Source organism: Schistocerca nitens, chromosome 1 (genome assembly GCF_023898315.1).
Source record: "Schistocerca nitens isolate TAMUIC-IGC-003100 chromosome 1, iqSchNite1.1, whole genome shotgun sequence".
NCBI classification, from domain to species: domain Eukaryota; kingdom Metazoa; phylum Arthropoda; class Insecta; order Orthoptera; family Acrididae; genus Schistocerca; species Schistocerca nitens.
Window position 1 is genome coordinate 1,132,009,065 of NC_064614.1, and position 23,779 is coordinate 1,132,032,843.

Sequence of the window (23,779 nt, forward strand, 5' to 3'; positions counted from 1 at the left end):
GCCAAACATGTCATTCGGCCGTAAGTATTTAGTCGTACCCGTGCGAAGAAAGAGCTAGTGTATATATATATATATATATATATATATATATATATATATATATATATATATATATATATAATTACTTGCCAATCCTTGAACAATACGTCATTCCTCTGCAAGGATTCCTTCATTTTATTAAAATTATCCGGCATTGCTACACTCTTACAAACAACAATTTCAGAAAACCGTGAGGAAATTCCGAATTTATGCACTAGTTCATTTGCACATACTGAGGTAGCAAAAATTCATGGGATACCTCCTGGTATAAATGCGAAAGTGTTGCTGGTGCAAGATTTTGAGCGCGAATTGAGCTCTCGTGTATACTAAGGAACTCTCGTGTATACAAAGGAACTCGCCTCGGTCGTCTGCTGACACAGCCCATTAACGCCAAATTTTGCCGCACTGTTCTAACATACGTCCCAGTGCTGCTTGTCTCTTAGCACTGAATCTTCTTCAAAACAATCACGAACAATTGTGGTCAACTGACATAGTTTATTGTTATCCATAAAAATTGTTGTTTGGCGACATGAAGTCCATGAAAGGCTGTAAATTGTTTCCAAGTAGCCGAATACACCCAGCCCTTTCCGCGCGAACCCAGCCTACACCATTATGGAGCCCCCACCAGGTTGGACAGTGTCTTGACAACAACTTGGGTGCATGGCTTCATAGCGTCTGCGCCACACTCGAATCCTACTATCAGCTCTGACCAACTGAAATCTGGACTCATTTGACCATGTTACCGAGCTGCGATCGTCTAGGGTCCAACAGATATGGTCATGAGCCCAGGAGAGGTGCTGCAGGCAATGTCGTGCTGATTTCAGTGGTTATTTCACGCAGTGCTGCTTGTCTCTTAGCACTGACTACTGTGTGCAAACGCCGCTGCTCTCGGTAGTTAAGTGGAGGTCATCGGTCGCTACGTTGTCTGTGATGAGAGGTAAAGCCTGAAATTTGGTATTCTCGGCACCTTCATGAACTGTGGATTTCGGAATAATGAATTCCGTAACGATTTCCGATGTCCCATACATCTGGCTCAAACTACCACACCGCGTTCAAAATCTGCTTGCCGTCTTGCGGCCATAATCACGTCGGAAACCTTTTCACGTGAACTATCTGAGTGCAAGTGATGGCTCGGCCAATGCACTGCCCTTTTATACCTTGTGTACGTGGTACTACCGCCATACCGCCATTTGTATAGCTGTATGTCGCTATCGCATGACTTTTGTCACTTCAGTGTATACTGCGAACATTGACTGTCCTCGATAGCCCTGAAGGTGCTTCAGCATGTGTGAGTTTCGTCCCATTAAAGAAGACATGTTGCGTTCTATCTGTTCGGAAGTTGTGAACATCTTAAACCTGATAAGATATCCAGTAAGGTCGTAACTTGTTCACTAAGCGACGGTGCGGAACTGCATAGAATGATATACTTATATGGATGTCTGAAAGAACAGACACTATATAAGTACATATATACCAGCCATGACCTTCTTTTCTGTGCGGATGCACACGTATTCCCCGAACTCTTACGGGACTTGGTAAGAATGTCTTCCACGAGTAATGAGTGTGTTGGGGTGGGACACTACGAATGTAGTGTGTGGACATGCAAGGTGAGAATGTGGGTCTCGCGGGAGGCGTGCGCGAGATAGTCCCTGCAGTCGCGCTATCCTATGTGCCCTCGGTGGCTCAGATGGTCGTCCGCCTCCGTGCCAGCACAGTAACTCAGCGTGTTCGGTCAGAGGGTTAGCTGCCCTCTGTAATAAAAAAACTGAGTTAATGGATCAACGACGAACTGAAGCGGGTGTCTTTCGACGTCCGCACCGAGTAGATGAAACGAACGAAAAACGAACAACATGAGATAGCGTAGCGGTAGCGTTACCGCCTATCACGCAGAGGGCCCGGGTTCGATTCCCGGGGTGTTGTGTGTCCATCATCATTTTAAGCCGGCATGGTAGCTACCCTCTGTAATAAAAAACTGAGTGAACGGATCAACAAAGAACCTGAACTGCTGTCATCGGACGTCCGCCACGAACAACTTCATCGACCAATATAGAGCAAAAATGAGATTTAAAAAAATATATGGATAGAGCGTCTATCATGTAAGCAGAAGATCCCGGGTTCGAGTCCCGGTCGGGGCGCACATTTCACCTCTCCCCGTTGATATATATCAACGCCCGTTAGCAGCAGAAGGTATTAATGCAATTCTAATTGCATAGAATCAGTTTTGAAAGTCAAGTAATACGTCGCCGTCATCTGTTAGCTTCTGGATCTCATAGACGAACTGAGCTTCACAAGATTGCTGTTTGCAGTATCCATATTGTTATCACAGATGGTCTCCAGTGTGGTCATAATATACAAATGTATAAAATGTATTCTGTAATTACAGAAAAGATTGACGACATCGGTATAGGCTCAAAGTTATGCGTATTTGTCCGACGATACTCTTTGGAAACGGGAATTACATGCGGGTGCTTTTTTTCCAATCCCATGGAACACTTCATTGCTTTAACGATTTACGAAAAGCTTACGCCAGTTAAAATTACTTTTATAACCAAATACGTCGTTGCTCTGTGATTATTAAATACTGTTGGCAAAATTACTACCTTTCGACAGAGCGCCGTTGATATTCCTGTTGTTAACGTGCGTCGTTGAATGACAATTTATTTAACGGCGAGCAACAAGAAGAGCCTTTAGACAGAACGCCTTTGAGTATTCAATGAGCATACTGTTGAAATTACTGTTATAACCAAATACGTCGTTGCTCTGTGATTGTTAATAACTTGGCAAGATTACTACCTTTCGACAGATCGCCGTTGATATTTCCTGTTGTTAATAACGTGCGCCGTTGAATCACAATTTGTTTAACGGCAAGCCACAAGAAGAGCCTTTCGACAGAGCGCCGTTGAGCGCACACTCAGCGTACAGTTGAAAATAGTGTTATTACCAAAAGTTTTACAGTCACTAGCAGTTGTACTCTAGGCTTGTGACTTGATTGATTACATAGTTTTAGTTTGTATCACTGTTGTCAGTAACACCTGCTATTTGTTGCTGCAACGATTATCTTGTTGTAGTCCTTTATCTATGTCTGTTAATATTTAAAAGGTAAAATAATTCTGCGCATTTAATAGTCTTACCCGCAGTAGGTTTACCTGGTAGCTTACGGCCATCGGCTGTTGTATTCTGGACTTGTTGCTTGGTTGATTACATTTTTATGTACATTTTATACATACGTACTGTTTATGTATATGTTCGGTCGCAACAGGTCTGAGAATTAACCTATCATTATTGTCATTATTGAGAATTGTGCCCCGGTTGTTGGTCTGATTGCTTAGTGACCATAATTTTGGTATATCCTTTATATACATTCTTCCGACTTAAGGTCTGGGAAGACAATAAACGTCTGTATTTATGATCATTGCAGGGCCGACATTGGTTTCCGATGTTCCGCACCCAACCGTGATCCTGTTCCCTGTACCTTGGGAGCGTATTTGGGTTGAGAGAGTTGCCTATTCTGAGGCGCGCCATTCCTTATCTCTGTCGAGCCTGCATTGCTCGATCTCTCGGAACATGACCTAGCCCTCCCACTCCCCCTCCTATTAACGATGAATCCAGACTTGAGTAGGACCACATCACATATTTTATGTTGAACCGTTCAGATATAAAGTACATCGCCTTTGCCCTGTTGAACGATTGTAGTTGGTACTCTATTCTGCTATCACTTTGTCTCGATATTTGCAAATTCGACGTTCGCGCCACAATTGAAAGAGGAAACCGTAGTGACACAATTTTAGAAGACTGAAATCACTGTTTCTGCCTTTGTGTCACACCTCTGCGTCCGTCCCAGTACTGCCCCTCGGCGACTGAATAGACAGTGCTGATCTGTTAACTGACTTTTCATAAGAACTTGATCGGAAGGAAAATAGGATTTTTCTTCAGATCGGTAGGCAAGATTTTGCTTTTGCATTCAGTCGACAGTTTATTTTGGAATCGTTCAGCTTTCTCTCTTTTATGGTTCAAATGGCTCTGAGCACTATGGGACTTAACTTCTGAGGTCATCAGTCCCCTAGAACTTAGAACTACTTAAATCTAACTAACCTAAGGACATCACACACATCCATGCCCGAGGCAGGATTCGAACCTGCGACCGTAACGGTCGCGCGGTTCCAGACTGTAGCACATAGAACCACTCGGCCAGACGGCCGGCGTTTGTTAACAATTCTTTGACTTAATTTAAATTGTGATCATGCTCTCCTTCATTTCAGAGTAATTTTCTGACACGGCTATTGAAACCAAGCGGCTCTTTCGCCTCCCCCCTCCTGCTCCCCCCCCCCCCCCCCCCACCTTCCGTCACACTTACTCGACACATGTATGTCTAAACTGTGCTGTGCAACACTACAGATTTTTATCCATTGGTATTCCACGTCTTCGTCCCAGAGGTCAGTGTTTGATACTTACTACTGAGTATGCAATCTGCTTTCCGTTACACATGCTAAGAAGAATATTTTTCTATCTTTCTTATCATTCTTTTCACACGTGTACTAATTGATACCTTAACAGCCTTAGGCCCGTTTCACGCTGGGACACTGGTGACTGTCACCAGCGACGGTCACCAACAGAGATACATTCGTTTGAACTGGAGCATTCACACCGGGACACTACACCGCCTCACAAAGCCACTGTGACCCAGCAGACTCACCCTCGCCATGTGTGACCGACACCGTCGCTGTGTTCACAGCAGTAACCGCCGGACATGCATTAGTTTGAATTGGAGTGTTCACACTGGGACACAGACCACAGACACAGCACTGCAGATTTGCCAACAGACAGGCAGTCATTTCTGAGACAGTGCCGCGAAACATTGGATTGGATTGTTCTGGGGGAGGAGACCAAACAGCGAAGTCATCGGTCTCATCGGATTAGGGAAGGATGGGGAAGGAAGTCGGCCGTGCCCTTTCAAAGGAACCATCCCGACATTTGCCTGGAGTGATTTAGGGAAATCACAGAAACTTGTCAGGATGGCCGGACGCGGGATTGAACCGTCGTCCTCCCGAATGCGAGTCCAGTGTGCTAACCACTGCGCCACATCGCTCGGTCGCGAAACATTCATTATAATATGCTATACTGTACGTATTGTAGCCATGAGTTTAGATTTCATTAACACGGAAGATTTTATAAGTGAAGTAGAAAGTCGTCCCGCTATTTGGGGCGTCAAAAGCGATGACTATAGCAACAAAGTGGTGGCTAGGAGGGTAGTAACCTTCAAGCACATTTGCATCCCTCGCCCCCTTTTCTTCTGCATCTTAAGGTGTTCCGCCATATGGTCCAAAATAGAGTTAAATTATTATTCTTAATTACAACAATTATTTACGCATATGTGGCTACTGTTGTTGTTGTTGTTGTCTTCAGTCCTGAGACTGGTTTGATGCAGCTCTCCATGCTACTCTGTCCTGTGCAAGTTTTTTCATCTCGCAGTACTTACTGCAACCTACATCCTTCTGAATCTGCTTTGTGTATTCATCTCTTGGTCTCCCTCTACGATTTTAACCCTCCACGCTGCCCTCCAATGCTAAATTTGTGATCCCTTGATGCCTCAGAACATGTCCTACCAACCGGTCCCTTCTTCTTGTCAAGTTGTGCCACAAACTACTCTTCTCCCCAATTCTATTCAATACCTCCTCATTAGTTATGTGATCTACCCATCTAATCTTCAGCATTCTTCTGTAGCACCACATTTCGAAAGCTCCTATTTTCTTCTTGTCCAAACTATTTACCGTTCATGTTTCACTTCCATACATGGGTACACTCCATACAAATACTTTCAGAAACGACTTCCTGACTCTTAAATCTATACTCGATGTTAACAAATTTCTCTTCTTCAGAAACGCTTTCCTTGCCATTGCCAGTCTACATTTTATATCCTCTCTACTTCGACCATCATCAGTTATTTTGCTCCCCAAATAGCAAAACTCCTTTACTACTTTAAGTGTCTCATTTCCTAATCTAATTCCCTCAGCATCACCCGACTTAATTCGACTACATTCCATTATTCTCATTTTGCTTTTGTTGATGTTCACCTTATATCCTCCTTTCAAGACACTGTCCATTCCGTTCAACTGCTCTTCCAAGTCCTTTGCTGTTTCTGACAGAATTACAATGTCGTCGGCGAAACTCAACGTTTTTATTTCTTCTCCATGGACTTTAATACCTACTCTGAATTTTTCTTTTGTTCCCTTTACTGCTTGCTCAATATACAGATTGAATAACATCGGGGATAGGCTACAACCCTGTCTCACTCCTTTCCCAACCACTGCTTCCCTTTCATGCCCCTCGACTCTTATAACTGCCATCTGGTTTCTATACAAATTGCAAATAGCCTTTCGCTCCCTGTATTTTACCCCTGCCACCTTCAGAATTTGAAAGAGAGTATTCCAGTCAACATTGTCAAAAGCTTTCTCTAAGTCTACAAATGCTAGAAACTTAGGTTTGCCTTTCCTTAATCTTTCTTCTAAGATAAGTCGTAAGGTCAGTATTGCCTCACGTGTTTCCAACACTTCTACGGAATCCAAACTGGTCTTCACCGAGGTCGGCTTCTACCAGATTTTCCATTCGTCTGTAAAGAATACGCGAGTATTTTGCAGCTGTGACTTATTAAACTGATAGTTCGGTAATTTTCACATCTGTGAACACCTGCTTTCTTTGGGATTGGAATTGTTATATTCTTCTTGAAGTCTGAGGGTATTTTGCCTGTCTCATACATCTTGCTCACCAGAGGGTAGAGTTTTGTCAGGACTGGCTCTACCAAGGACATCAGTAGTTCTAAGGGAATGTTGTCTACTCCCGGGGCCTTGTTTCGACTCAGGTCTTTCAGTGCTCTGTCAAATTCTGCACGCAGTGTCGTATCTCCCATTTCATCTTCATCTACATCCTCTTCCATTTCCATAATATTGTCCTCAAGTACATCGCCCTTGTATAGACCCTCTATATACTCCTTCCACCTTTCTGCTTTCCCTTCTTTGCTTAGAACTGGGTTTCCATCTGAGCTCTTGATATTCATACAAGTGGCTCTCTTTTCTCCAAAGGTCTCTTTAATTTTGCTGTAGGCAGTATCTATCTTACCCCTGGTGAGACAAGCCTCTACATCCTTACATTTGTCCTCTAGCCATTCCTACTTAGCCATTTTACATTTCCTGTCGATCTCATTTTTGAGACGTTTGTATTCCCTTTTGCCTGCTTCATTTACTGCGTTTTTGTATTTTCTCATCAATTCAGTTCAATATTTCTTCTGTTACCCAAGGATTTCTACTAGCCCTCGTCTTTTCACCTACTTGATCCTCTGCTGCCTTCACTACTTCATCCCTCAGAGCTACCCGTTCTTCTTCTACTGTATTTCTTTCCCCCATTCCTGTCAATTGTTCCCTTATGCTCTCCTTGAAACTCTGTACAACCTCTGTTTTAGTCAGTTTATCCAGGTCCTATCTCCTTAAATTCCCACCATTTTGCAGTTTCTTCAGTTTTAATGTACAGTTCATAACCAATAGATTGTGGTCAGAGTCCACATCTGCCCCTGGATATGTCTTCCAGGTATACAACCTACTTTTATTATTCTTGAACCAAGTGTTAGCTATGATTAAGTCATGCTCTGTGCAAAATTCTACCAGACAGATTCCTCTTTCATTTCTCTCCCTCAATCCATATTCACCCACTATGTTTCCTTCTCTCCCTTTTCCTACTCCCGAATTCCAGTCACCCATGACTATTAAATTTTCGTCTCCCTTCACTACCTGAATAATTCCTTTTACCTCATCATACATTTCATCAATTTCTTCATCATCTGCAGAGCTAGTTGGCATATAAACTTGTACTACTGTAGTAGGCATGGGCTTCGTGTCTATCTTGGCCACAATAATGCGTTCACTATGCTGTTGGTAGTAGCTTACCCGCACTCCTATTTTTTTATTCATTATTAAACCTACTCCTGCATTACCCCTATTTGATTTTGTATTTATAACCCTGTATTCACCTGACCAAAAGTCTTGTTCCTCCAGCCACCGAACTTCACTAATTCCCACTATATCTAACTTCAACCTATCCATTTCCCTTTTTAAATTTTCTAACCTAGCTGCCCGATTAGGGGATCTGACATTCCACACTCCGATCCGTAGAACGCCAGTTTTCTTTCTCCTGATAACGACGTCCTCTTGAGTAGTCCCCGCCCGGAGATCCGAATGGGGGACTATTTTACCTCCGGAATATTTTACCCAAGAGGATGCCATCATCATTTAACCATATAGTAAAGCTGCATGTCCTCGGGAAAAATTACGGATGTAGTTTCCCCTTGCTTTCAGCCGTTCGCAGTACCAGCACAGCAAGGCCGTTTTGGTTAATGTTACAAGGTCAGATCAGTCAATCATCCAGACTGTTGCCCCTGCAACTAGTGAAAAGGCTGCTGCCCCTCTTCAGGAGCCACACGTTGTGGTTGCACCTACGGTACGGCCATCTGTATCGCTGAGGCACGCAAGCCTCCCCACCAACGGCAAGGTCCATGTTTCATGGGGGTAGGATGTGGCTACTACAATAATGAATTTTATTAATTTATTATAATATTATTGAGGTACAAGTTCCTGACACACTGTAATTTTAATTGTAAGTTCCAGTCAGTTCAGTGAATACAATAATGTGACTTCTTACAGTTAACATAATAATAATTGCACAATGCACATCACAAATACAATCCCAGGTGAACAATGAGGCCTAACCACATTACTGTTCACGTAAAATTTCTAGCAATTACATTTTTTGCTGCTGCCAAGCCCCTTTACCTTCAGGGCTAACGAAATAGTTTGCAAAGTTGAAAATGCTTCAAATGGTTCTGAGCACTATGGGACTTAACTCTGAGGTCATCAGTCCCCTAGAACTTAGAACTACTTAAACCTAACTTACCTAAGGACATCACACACATCCATGCCCGAGGCAGGATTCGAACCTGCGACCGTAGCGGTCGCTCGGTTCCAGGCTGTAGCGCCTATAACCGCTCGGCCACTCCGGCCGGCAGTTTGCGAAGTCACCTTCATCTACGTGATTACTCTGCTATTCACAAGAAAGTGCCTGGCAGAGGGTTTAATGAACCACTTTCAACTGTCACTCTACCGTTCCAGTCTCGAACGGCACGCGGGAAAAACGAGCACTGTTCGCTATATTTCCTCCACGGACTAAACGAGGTGACATGTCCTGCAAGCTCTGAATAGTTAACGTATCCTCAAACGACATAATGAGTATAAAACAATCCTTTCTCCAGCCGATCATGTAGCAGTGGATGTACGTGTAATAAACATTTTGTCTTTATTCTCCTCCTCCCCCTCCTTAGAAGTACCAACAAAAGTTCCTCCTCGCTCGAGTGAATTTCACTAATTAATCAGTTGGCAATGCCTGCGGTGTCGGACACTGGTGATCCAGGAGTGTTCACCACAATAACCGGTGACCGCCACTGGCGACCGGTACCAGTGTCCTAGTGTGAAACGGGCCTTAGGCCGGTATTACACTATCAAATTTCTTTGTCAAAGATTTGATCAAAGATGTGATCCAATATTCCGTCCAATATATTTGACAAAGATCTTTGACGTAGCGCTACAAGGGGTATTACACTGTCATCAAATTTTTCGTCAAAGTTCAAGATGGCTGACAACAACTTGTTATTAACCGCAGCAGTTCTACGTACTCCAATTGCATTGTGTGCACATGCGGAAAAGAAGTGGGGGGAAAAAATGGAACCATACATACGAAGTTGACAGTCTTAAAAGTCCTGGGATTACAACTTGATAATAAATTCAGTTGGGAGGAGCACACTACAGAACTGCAGAAACGCCTTAACAAATCTGTATTTGCAATTCGAGTGTTAGCAGACATAGGCAACATAAAAATGAAAAAGCTTGCATACTTTCATTCCATAATGTCATATGGGATATTATTTTGGGGTAAATCTTGAAGTCAAACAAAAGTTTTCAAGGTCCAAAAGCGTGTAATACGTATTATTTGTGGAGTAAATTCACGGACCTCCTGCAAAAACCTCTTCAAAGAACTGGGTATACTAACTACTGCCTCTCAGTATATTTACTTCTTAGTAAAATTTGTCGTAAATAATATATCTCTTTTTCCAACAAACAACTCAGTTCATACATACAATACCAGGAACAAAACTGATCTGCACAAGGACTTAAAAGCACTTACTTTAGTTCAAAAAGGGGTCCACTACTCAGGAACACTCATCTTCAATAATTTGCCGGGAAACATAAAAAATTTAGTTAGAAATAAAGATCAGTTTATCAGTTTAAAAGGAGCCTGAAAGACTTACTACTGGCCAACTCCTTCTACTCCATTGGCGAAATTTTTAATAGAAACAAATGTTGTATTGTATTTATTCATACTATTAGTATTTTTATTTCAGCTTAAAAAAAAATCGACATGTTCCACATCCAAGAGGATCTCCTCAGCACGGATCTATGGAACGAAAAACTAATCTAATCTGGGTGAAGCCGTGGGTTTTACGACGACACGATAAAAGCATTCAACAAAACTTGTTACGTGAGCTTACAGTGGAAGACGTCAAGTCGTACATCAATTACTTAAGAATGGATGAGCATACATTTCTGTATGTGCTCAATGAAGTGTATCCTCATATCACAAAGCACAATTTTCACTTAAGAACTGCTACATCTTCAGAAGACAGGCTCACTATAACACTCGGATTCCTTGCTACAGGAGAGGGTTATGTTAGGTTAGGTTAGGTCAGGTTAGGTCTCCAATCTTCTTAATCTATTTTTGTATTCAGGGTGCCTCACGTTGTAAAGCGCCTCATCAGCTTCAGACATCTCTATTAATTCTGTAGTTGTCGGCACACACCAATTGTATTTACCGGCAATGGTTATAAAAACACTACAGACGACAGAACGCTGCAGCGATGCTAGCGCTCCATGTGGTAACATGTCACATTGCAGTGAACAGAAGACAAGCGATTTCTTTGATCAAATATACGGCCTCGGCCTAGATTTGATCAAATATTGGACGACATTTGTCAAAGATCCCTATTACACTATCAAATATCTTTGACAAAGATATTGGACAAAGAAATTTGATAGTGTAATACCGGCCTTATGGTCTCTTCTTCCTCTTTTTTCCTGGCCTCATCCAGTATCTGTACGGCTTGGCACGTGAACATGGGTTTGGCAGTGTTAGTGGCAGAGGTTGGCCTTCCAGCCCTTCGTGTCATCATCCCTCTTCCTGGGAACGGAATTTGTGTACCCCATCTGTCCGTATGTAATATTATCCCATGGGAAAGTGTGTGGACGTTTTCGAAATGTTTCCGAACCGAGTAACTGAGGCGAGACATGAGTACCAGCCCAGTATACGAGCTGTGTGAGAAAAATAATGCGACTGATTGTTTATCTACAAAAGTTTTTATTTTTTTCAAACAACTGTCCCGTTCAAAGTGGTTCATTTCGGCAACTACACACCGGCGTAGTCATCGTTTCCAATCTTGGTAGCAGCGCTGAAAGGCTTGAACTTGTGCGGCCTTAAACGTGTCGGTCACATTCTTTTCAATGTTCTCCAGAGTCCAAAAATGACGTCCTTTTAGACCATTTTCCAGTTTCGGGGAAAAAATTCACAAGGACTCAGATCACGTAAACACGCGGCCTGTAGGATATGATGAAAATGGCAGTCTGACATGGAGCATTGCCATGATGCAACATCCACTTATCCGCAATATCCACTCTCACCCGATTCATACCTTTCCTCAGGCTTTCAAGGACAGTTTTGTAAACCACTTGTTTAACAGTTTGTCCTGGAGGAACAAGAGCATGCATAGGTTCGACGTTTTCGTCGGTTTTTGAAGCTGAATGTCTGCCTCGGCGAGGTTCATCTTCAACGTGCTCTCTGCATTTCAAAAACGATTTGTGCCAGCGAAAAACTTGTGCTCTTGATAAGGAATGTTCTCCACAAGCCTGTTTCAATTTTTCGAAGGTCACTCTCGCGGGTTCCCCAAGTTTAATGTAAAACGTGATGTCATAACGTTGCTCTAAATTCTGCTGTTCCATTTTTATAAAACACAACTTCACTGTTAGCGCTCTCAGTATTCGCGTGGTGGCTGTAAGGAGTTGAAACTCGGACTGGGCATCTGGAAGGGACGAACACATCGGTTTACACAAGTAGAGCAACACAGCATTCGTGGGCTTTCCGCCCATGGTGTTTCCGACCCTTTTTACAAGTTTCGCAGTTACCGTGGAACTTCCGAACAATTTTGCACCTTCGGTTCTCTGACCAGAGCCTCCCCCTTTGTTGATTTACGCCAGTCGTTCGCCAGCAGCGGTGTGTTGTCACCATGAGACTTTTGTAGGCCTAAGTTAAATGAGTTCTACACACTGTGAGTGATGGAATTAAAGACAACAAAGAGAGTGAAGCGGCGTCTTCTCAAGGATAGTCATCGCTACCAGGTGCACACAGAATGTCATGAGTATACGATCTGGTTGTGCGTGAATTCCGAACGGAGTAAATGCTAGGGCTGTTTAAAATGTGCAAATGGCAGAATCGTGGCTGAATAGCAATATTCCTGCCCACCTGACGAAGCAGATGTGCTGATTAAGAAACGAATGCGTAACTGCAAATAAAAGAATCCACCACGAAACCGCAGTGACTGTTTTCCAAATTTTTTTACGTTAAATTTCATGATTTGAAAGATAACGGTTTAGATTTCGGCGCAAATATGCCAAATTATGAGAACTCCAGGATTGGATTGTGTAAAACAAGGTGGAAAGCTACTGGTACGACGCAGAACCCTGGCAGTAGTTCGGAGGTTCAACTGAGTGAAAACATTTTGAAATTAACCGAAGGTAATAGTTTTCTGGAAACTGACGATGGTTCTGTTGCTCGCAAAGCATCCCGTCGCAATTTTCACTTCAACCAATATCTGTGTCAAAAAATACAAGAGCTGGGTTTAACGGAGGAATACAGGGATGGAGAAGAAGTCCGAATGTTTTGCTGCATTGTGCCTCAATGACACGTCTTCCACCAAACAGTGTTGATGAAGTGTGGATCGTAATAATGGAGGAAATGCCTAGTGGAGAAAAGGTCGGAAATTCGCAGATATCAGTGGATAGAAAATCCTAATATACCAATTGAAATGTGGAATGTTTTTAACCAAGGCACATGACCACGAATTTTGTCGAAGGCTGGTATGGGAAAATAAATCACTCAATAAATCAAAAACATCCGAACGCACTTTCTAATCAATAAGCTGAGGAAAGAAGCAATAAATGTTAAATTTGAAAATATAAAAGATTCCAATGACTTTCCTCTTCCAAAACCAAGAAAAAGATACTTAGATTTTGACAAAAGCTTAAAAGACATCATAAGAATTTAAGAGGAGTTCAAATGGTTCAAATGGCTCTGAGTACTATGGGACTCAACTTCTGAGGTCATTAGTCCCCTAGAACTTAGAACTAGTTAAACCTAACTAACCTAAGGACATCACAAACATCCATGCCCGAGGCAGGATTCGAACCTGCGACCATAGCGGTCGTGCGGTTCCAGACTGCAGCGCCTTTAACCGCACGGCCACTTCGGCCGGCAAGAGGAGTTCCATGGATTTCTTATACATTACTGGCCATTAAAATTGCTACACCAAGAAGAAATACAGATGATAAACGGGTATTCATTGGAAAAATACATTATACTAGAACTGACATGTGATTACATTTTCACCCAATTTGGGTGCATAGATCCTGAGAAATCGTACCCAGAACAACCACCTATGGCCGCAATAACGGCCTTGACACGCCTGGGCATTGAGTCAAACAGAGCTTGGATGGCGTGTACAGGTACAACTGCCCATGCAGCTTCAACACGATACCACAGTTCATCAAGAGTAGTGACTGGCGTATTGTGACGAGCCAGTTGCTGGGCCACCATTCACCAGACGTTTTCAATTGGTGAGAGATCTGGAGAATGTGCTGGCCAGAGCAGCAGTCGAACATTTTCTGTATCCAGAAAGGCCCGTACAGGACCTGCAACATGCGGTCATGCATTATCCTGCTGAAATGTAGGGTTTCGCAGGGATCGAATGAAGGGTGGGGCCACGGGTTGTAACATATCTGAAATGTAACGTCCACTGTTCAAAGTGCCGTCAATGCGAACAAGAGGTGACCGAGACGTGTAACCAATGGCACCCCATACCATCACGCCGGGTGATACGCCAGTATGGCGATGACGAATACTCGCTTCCAATGTGCATTCCCCGCGATTTCGCCAAACACGGATGCGGCCATCATGATGCTGTAAACAGAACCTGGATTCATCCGTAAAAATGACGTTTTGCCATTCGTGCACCCAGGTTCGTCGTTGAGTACACTATCGCAGGCGCTCCTGTCTGTGATGCAGCGTCAAGGGTAACCGCAGCCATGGTCTCTGATCTGATAGTCCATGCAAACGTCGTCGAACTGTTCGTCCAGATGGTTGTTGTCTTGCAAACGTCCCCATCTACTGACTCAGGGATCGAGACGTGGCTGCACGATCCGTTACAGCCATGTGGATAAGATGCCTGTCATCTCAACTGCTAGTGATACGAGGCCGTTTGGGATCCAGCACGGCGTTCCATATTACCCTCCTGAACCCACTGATTCCATATTCTGCTAACAGTAATTGGATCTCGACCAACGCGAGCAGCAATGTCGCGATACGATAAACCGCAATCGCAATAGGCTACAATCCGACCTTTATCAAAGTAGGAAACGTGATGGTACGCATTTCTGCTCCTTACACGAGGCATCACAACAACGTTTCACCAAGCAATGCCGGTCAACTGCTGTTTGTGTATGAGAAATCGGTTGGAAACTTTCCTCATGTCAGGCCGGCCGAGGTGGCCGAGCGGTTCTAGGCTCTACAGTCTGGAACCGCGCGACCGCTACGGCCGCAGGTTCGAATCCTGCCTCGAGCATGGATGTGTGTGATGTCCTTAGGTTAGTTAGGTTTAATTAGTTATAAGTTCTAGGGGACTGATGACCTTAGAAGTTAAGTGCCATAGTGCTCAGAGCCATTTGAATCATTTTTCCTCATGTCAGCACATTTTAGGTGTCGCCACCGGCGCCAACCCTGTGTGAATGCTCTGAAAAGCTAACCATTTGCATATCACAGCGTCTTCTTCCTGATTTCGCGTCTGCAGCACGTCATCTTTGTTGTGTAGCAATTTTAATGGCCAGTAGTGTACATACAATTCCAGTCTCCAATTGTACTGAATAGTGTTCATTCTGTGCATAGTTTCTTCTAATGAAGCTGCATTAAATATTGAAATTACATTTGTTGACGTTGCGTTAAAAAGTTATATTTTCATGAAATGTGATTAAGTTTAGAGAAACAAGATTTATTCACAGTTCATGTGATTGTTGATTGACTGTACTATCTGTCACACAGTGCACTTTATATGGATGTCATCACTGGTTGATACAATTGTTCTTATTAAATAACATATGTAACAATGAAAATGTTAGAAAAAGGATAGATTGCTACTCACCATATAATAGATGCTGAGTCACAGACAGGCACAACAATAAGGCTGGTAAACTGCTAAACAGGTAAGCTTTCGACAATAGGCCTTCTTTTGAATCAGACACACACACACACACACACACACACACACACACACACACATTCATACAAATGCAATTCACACACACACATGACTATTGTCTCTGGTTGCTGAGGCCAGGCTGTGAGCTACAATGCATGATGGGAGAAGCAATCTGGATAGTGGAGGTTAGGAGGAGACTGGGATGGGTAGGGGGTGGGGGGGCATAGCAGGTTAGGGTGGGGACAGAAAAGTGCTGCTTGTAGAAGAATACAGGGATGAGGTGGGGGAGCATAGGGCATCTAGATGCAGTTGGAAGGCTAGACAGAGGGCAGGGGGTGAGGTGGGTGGTTGGGAAAAGTGGAAAAAGAGTGAAGTAAAAAGACTGTGGGTACATTCATGGAATAGATGGGCATGTAGGGCTGGACTGTGAACAGGAAAGGGGATAGATGGGTGAAGGACAGTGACTAATGAAGGTTGAGGCCAATAGGGTTACAGGAATGTAAGATACATTGCAGGGAGAGTTCACACTTGTGCAATTCAGAAAAGCTGGTGTTGGTAGGAACTATCCGACCAAGATGGCACTGGCTGTGAAGCAGTCATTAAAATGAAGAATACTGTGTTGGGAAGTGTATTCAGCATCTGGGTGAGTCAGCTGTTTCTTGGCCACAGTTTGTCAGTGGTCACTCATGCAGACAGGCAGCTTGTTGGTTGCTATGCCCATGTAGGACACAGCACAGTCATTGCAGCTTAGCTTGTAGATCGCATGACTGGTTTCACAGATAGCCCTCCCTTGATGGGATAGATGGTACTTGTAGCTGGACTGGAGTAGGTGCAGTGGTGGGAGGACGCATGGGTCACATCTTGCTTCTGGGTCTATTATAGAGATGGAGCCATGAGGCAAAGGATTGGGAGTGAGAGTTGAGTAGGGGTGGATGAGGATACTGTGTAGTTTCAGTGAGACCCTGGATGTATTTTGAGAGAAAATGCTTGTCACTACAGATGCAGTAGCCACTGGTAGCTAGGCTGTATGGATGGGACTTCTTGATACGGAATAGGTGGCAGCTGTTGAAGTGGAGGTATTGCTTCTTTCTCCTCTCTTACTCCAGTTCACACACACTAGCCTCACTACTCTAGTCACATCTGCTGTTCTTCTTCTTCATATATGTCTGCCTATTGACCTCCATCCCACATTATGGGCTATTTATTTATATTTACCTTCGATCTCATTGTGTTTTCACGTCGATTTCAGTTCGTTTTCGCCTTTCTCTATCGACCTACTCACTCACGTTCCATCTTGTTTCTTCATACTTAATCTGTTCAGACCTTTTTGTGATTTTCCCCACCCATCATGACGTATTTTCCGGGCGTTTTCTCTTGTATTTAAGCGTTATTTACGAACTTTTACGCGTTTTTATCTTCCTTCCTTCTGCACAAATACGGAAAATTTTCCTTATTCCTAGCCAGAATCCACTCCCATACACTATTCCTGCATTGCTGCCTGGCTCATGTAATTCCCCCAAATGGCCTGACCATCAAATTACCCATCTCTGGCTGCCACCCTTCCTTCCACAATAACCTTCTTCTGTTCAGATTCCATCAATCCTTAACCCTCACCAACATAGTCCTGCAAAACCATATAAATCAGGCCCAAATGTCCTCACAGTACCTTCTTTCCATCCATAAAATTGCTGTACAGTCCAAAATTCCTGTATCCCATCTCACACACTGAAACTTTTACCCTCCAGAACTAGAGCAGCAGGCACAACACCACCTCAAAAAAAACCCTCCAGCCTGTTCACTTCCTACTCCTGCCTTGGATTACCACCTTTATAACAGCATCCAAACCTCCCACACATCCCCTCATTGCTGGCAAACTCTGCCTCACAGACCTACTATACTTACCCCACCACCAAAATCTCCCTCCCTCCACCATAAAAAATCCAGAACCTAAACAGACCCAAAACTCAATCACGAACCTTTCCTGCAAAAGCCTTAGTCACACAGAAATATCAGTTCTTTCCAACGGCCATACCTTTTGCCCCACTCTGAAATTCTGTCATGCTGGACTTGTGAAAGACCCTCTCTCTTTCTCCCAGTCACTACAGTGGAAACACTTTTTCACCACCAACACTACCAACCAGACACAATCCAAAACCAATATTGAACCACTTCTAACTCAGCTCACTTGTCCATTCAACCATGATACACCGCCACTGCCCCAAGTCACTCGCTCTTGACTTCCCAGAATTTCTTGACCTCAAAGCTTGCTTCACCATCATTCACCAAACACCTCAGCGTGCAAACTAACCTTACATCCACAGAAAGAACTGGTATCCACCACCTAAAAACTGATCCCAATCTCACAATTCTGCCTACTGACAAAGGCTCCAACACCATTTTTTTGAACTGAAAGGACTTCCTGGTCGAAGAACTCCACCAGCTGTCAGATTCATCCACCTATGAACCTTGCCACAGTGACTTCATTTCAGAAATCCAGCAGGATCTCCAGTCTCTCCTCAAATCCTAAAGCCCATCCCAGAACATCTCCCTGGAGTTTATCTCTCTCCCCATCCCTACCACTCCCCGAACTCCTGCCTTCTACATGCTTCCTGAAGTCTATGAACACAACCACCCAACATGTTTATTGTGGCTGAACACTGTGCCCCCCCCCCCCCTCCCGATAGAATCATTTACCCATAACCTACCTGCCTACATAAAAGATACCATTCATTTTCTCAACCGACTCTCCGTTCCTTTACCGCACTGTGCCCTGCTCATCATTACTGATGTCCCCTCGCTTTACACAAACATCCCTAATGCCCATGGCCTTTCCACTATTTGAACACTCCTTTTCCCAATGCCTGATGGATTCCCAACCTACAGCCTCCTTCCTGGTCACTTTGACCAACTATATCTTCACCCACAATGACTTCTCCTTTGAAGGTATCACCTACAAATAAATCCAGGATACAGCAATAGCACCCGTATTGCACCACCCTAAGGCAACCCATTCATGGGCCATCTAGAGGAATCCTTTGTAACCACCCAGAATCCCAAATCCCTCACTTAGTTCAGATTCAGTGATGGTGTCTTCATAATCTGGATCAAGGGTGAGGACATCTATTAGCATTCTTCCAGAACCTCAACGCCTACTCCCCCTTTCATTTCATCTGGTCCTCCTCAACCCAACAAGTCACCTTCCTCGTTAGTGACCTCCACCTTGAAAATGGCCACATCAGTACCTCCACATCAGACCTACCAACCATGAGCAATTCCTCCACTTTGACAGCTGCCACCTATTCCATATAAAGAAGTCTGTTCCATACAGCCTAGCCACCTGTGGCCATTGCATCTGTTGTGACGAGTATTCCCCCTCAAAATACATCAGTGGTCTCATTGAGGCCATCCCAGACCATAATTACTCTCCCTACCTTGTTCAGAAGCAGATATCCCATGCCTTATCTCACCAGCCACCCACCAAGTCCCAAAGTCCCACTGTCGAGTCACAGAGGAGCATTCCCATCGTGACTCACTACCACCCAGGACTGGAGCATATGAATCACATTCTCTGCCAGGATTTTGATTACCTCTCACCAAGCTCTGAAATGAGGAATGTCCTAAGCACCATCCTTCCCAATAATCCTGCAGTGGTATTCCATAGCCAACTGAACCTACACAATATCCTCATTCATCTCTACTAAACCACTGCTCCCAAGCCCTTGCCTCATGGCTAATATCTCCATAATAGACCCAGATGCAAGACCTGTCTCACATATCCTCCCACCTCCACTACCTACTCCAGTCCCATTACAAGCATCATCTATCCCATCAAAGGCAGGGCTACCTGTGAAACCATTCATCTGATCTACAAGCTAAGCTGTAACCACTGTGTTGTGTACTACATGGATATGACAATCAACAAACTGTCTGCATGAATGGCAACCAACAAACTGTGGCCAAGAAACAGCTGAATCACCCAGATGCTGAACACACTTCCCAACACAGTATTCTTCATGTCAATGACTGCTTCACAGCCAGAGCCATCTTGATAGTTCCTACCAACACCAGCTTTTCTGAATTGCACAAGTGTGAACTCTACCTGCAATGTATCCTACATTCCTGTAACCCTCCTGGCCTCAACTTTCATTAGTCACCATCCTTCACTCACCTATCCCTTTCTCTGTTCCCACCCCATGGTGCACAATTTTCACTGCAGTGGGCACTTCTGTGGCATTTTCTCATTCATGAGGCTGCAAATGCATCCAAATGGACCAGGGCATGACAACAGTAGGGAGTGCCCACTGCAGTGGGCTGTGAGCATTTCAAACCTCAGGACTCATTGAAAATGCCAAAGAAGTGACCATTAACATCTGGCCACTGTGGTGGATGCTATGCGCCACAGGATTAATTTTTCAGAGTCAGCTGTTGTACAGATTTAGTCATGATATCACACATTGTTTTGGGTGTTAGACTTGTTTTTCCTGTTTAGATGCAAACCGTGACATGCTCTGGCTCCATGCTCATGTATTGAGCTGTTTGTGTTCATACAGGTGAATATTTTTTCTTATGTACATTATATTCTGCAGTATATATTCACAAGGGACAGTCAAAATTTCTAGCATCTAAAATAACTCAGCACAATATGCTTACTGCTGCTATATGTCATTATTCACTCAGCCTTTTTCCATACCTGAGACACAATCTGTGTGTTCCCAGCACTTGTTCCCCAAAACACTATCCCATAACTGAGGACTAAATGTATTTATCCAAAATAGGTCACTTGGAGGCATGAAATGTTGCAAACTGGAGCAAGAATTCAAAGCCTGTAACAAGGTGTAGATACTCTACTTGCCAAAACCCTCAGATTTTCTGCCCATTTCAGCTGGCAGCCTATATTCGTCCAAGAATTTGGTCTGATTTACACTTTCTGGTACAGAGTTGACTTTTAATGTAGCACCATTGTGTATTTTATTTAATCAGAAGCTCATACAGTCTGTCTTCTTTATATGTAGTGTCACTTTATTGTCCAGTGATCATCTGTGCACATCATTGAGAGCATCATTGGTTTTTTGTCAGCTGTGCTTGTGTTTCATGTGTGATCGGCATGGTGCTGTCACCTGCAAACAGTATTTTTTCTGCAGATTAACACTCTGTGAGAAATCATTAATATAATTTAGAGAGAGGATTTGGGCCCAATTCATTCGCCTGGATACTCCTATATTAATATATTTTGAGTCTGGTAAGTGTTCTACTAGTAATCTTCTTGAAGTACATGAAATTTCAACTCATTTCTCTGTTTTCTAGATAACACTCACACCACTAATTTCTCACACCTCTTATTCCTAGTATTTCTAGTTCATGTGATAGGATTCTGTAGTCAACAGTGCCAAAAGCTTTTGACAGACCCAAGAAGGTGCCAGATATGTGTTCAGTGTCGTCCAGTGTTTCAAGGACAACATTTCTTAACTGTTCCATAGTAGACTCTGTACCTTCTTGTGGCCTGAAACTGAATTGTTCATTGCAAAGAAAGTTACGTTTAGCCACCTAGTTCATTAATCTATTTTCATTATTGACACTTTTTATAACTTTGATTTTGTTAGTTGTATATCATCCTTATGGTACCTTCAACATACGTCAAATTCACCATGATGTGGTTGATGTACTGTTTGAATTTTGTTGTGTCTACAATTTTATATCAGTGTAAGTAAGCAGTCCCATGTTGCTAGCAGTATAGGCTTTTTTTTCCACACTTTGTTTATCTCACTCGTTCCAAATAGTTAATAGACTGTGGTATATCTTAAAGATTGTGTACACACATAATAGCACTGAATAAGATGTATTATTTACAGAAAGATGGCCTATGATGATGTTCTGCAACAGCTTGGAGATTTTGGACCATATCAAGCACGTATTTACCTCTTACTCTGCCTCCCAGCTATATCATGTGCACTTCACAAACTAGCTGGCGTGTTTCTGCAAGCAAAACCTAATCACAGGTAATGAGATAATATAATGTCCTTCATATTATGCAGATGCTACATTATACTATTTGCATCATTGTGGTTTCTTCCTTTATAATTGTAAGCTAATTTCTATCTCACATCATTCTAAGTACAAACACATTGCCAATATGTTATGATTAGTGTGGAGTGAATTATCCATAGTCAAAACTTCAGTGAGTTCCATGCATAATTTATAAATCGTGATCAATATTTCAATCATAAATCTAAACCACTGAATGAAAGTGTCACACTGTTGATTCCATTGCTGAGGGCAACTAAACAACAAGTGGATCAGAGAGAAGAAGTTCATTTACTGGTTATAACTGCTAAAATTGTTGAAATTCAATTGGGTGAAGTTCTAGTTTTTTTACATGTACTTTTTTATATTATTTAGTGAACAACATTTAGTGAACAACATTTCACACTGCAGCCATTCTCAACATTTTCACAGTGGCTTTTGCTTGCACACATTTTTCACAGAACATGCTATCTCAGTTGCATGAATTTAATTACTATTTTAAGCATTGCTGCTTGGCTCCTGCTGTGCTAGATATCATGGGCTTACTGCAAAAATCTGTTAACTATGTTTTAGAAAGTACCGAGAAAATTGAATTTTTAGTTTCTTTTTTAAGTTACAAATAATTGTGTCATCACAGGAATTATTCCACTGCAGTAATTAACTAATTGATTTATTGGTTCATCCTTTAAATCTTTCCAGATTGTGCGATACAGAACGGACACACACACACACACACACACACACACACACACACAGTAATTATTTCAGCAGATACATGAATTTTAGCTATATCCACAAAGGTTCTTGCAATAATGATGTTTTGTAGAAAAGCTTAATGCATGACTGGCCAGTTAAATGATCATTTTTTAATAAATAACAAAAAATATAAATATTGCTGCTCTTATATGGTTTTGACAAACATCATTCAAGTTTTTTATTAATTTGTGCACAGCTATATTGAAAACAAATCACTAAGTAAATGGAATCAGTATATCCAGTCATTTTATTAGATCACTAAATGATTATAAAACAATGAAGAAGTTTTTTTTCCTGCACTTTATACATCTGCGTCACTATTGTCACTTTCTTCTATACCAGGTTCAGGAACTGTGTTGGTGGCTGCAGTTGAAGTAGGAAGAGACTTATACTAAGTACAAAATTCCTCAGGAATGACTCCATTTTTGCATCAATGTAACAGTCACTTCTTTTTCTTTCCACTTATTGGCAGAATCTTAGGATGAAGATCTTGTAAGTCAATATTTCCATATTTAAAGGATGTCCTTTACCAGATGTATGTATTTCCTTATAATCTGATGAGTGATTGTATCTGTACTGTCACTCTTGCCTTGAATTTTTGGTAGCAAAAACATTTCACTTTTAGCCCATTAACTTTATTTCTGAGACTGTCACTACTTCTGTTTTTAATGATAGATGCAGAAAGTTTAAATAAATCCTTGAATTCTGCATATTTCAATTCATGTACTGCATAAGGTGAACCTTTCTTATTTCAAAACCTTTTTGATCTTGCTAGTCTGAATTTGTGTAGTCAGTCCTGCAGGTTATAAACAAGTACATATTTCTTTGCACATTCAGTTGTGCTATGCATGTGTCCACTTCCATAAATGTATGACAATATTCAAGAAACTTATTTTAAATAATGTGTAAATTTATTGTATGAACCAAGTACAGAAACAACGCAGCTATGTTTTGATTCCTGTTCTAAAACGGTGTCAGAGAAGAATGAAATGTGTTTTAATTGAATCAACTGTGGGTTCTTGATGAAACATTGTCAATTAACTAAACAATATTATTAATGTTATTGCACAACCTAGATTTTGGGTTATAAGCCCATTTTAAAGTACATTACTGATTCCCAAATATGATAAACATCGATAAACATTATGACGAGGCAATGATAATCTCAACTTCTTAGGTATCGATCCATAGCTTAATGTACACTTACATCAATGACCATCTTTTAAACAAATTACATCCGTTATTACACATTTGCCAATTATATTACAATGACCAGACTAAAGTTATGCATCAGCTAAGATATTTTTAACTATGGTGGACTGGGGCCCAAAGTTTTTCTTCTATCCTGGGGTT

General features: G+C 42.3%; 1 protein-coding gene across 2 annotated transcripts in view; it reads left to right on the forward strand.

Moving 5' to 3' along the window:
* Positions 1 to 23,779, forward strand: part of LOC126238686 (organic cation transporter protein-like) — a 75,964-nt gene that overhangs the window by 10,950 nt on the left and 41,235 nt on the right. For both annotated transcript variants that reach the window (XM_049947806.1, XM_049947807.1), the window contains exon 2: positions 21,499 to 21,645. In XM_049947806.1, the coding sequence (XP_049803763.1) occupies positions 21,499 to 21,645 (147 nt within the window). The remainder of the gene's footprint in view (positions 1 to 21,498; positions 21,646 to 23,779) is intronic.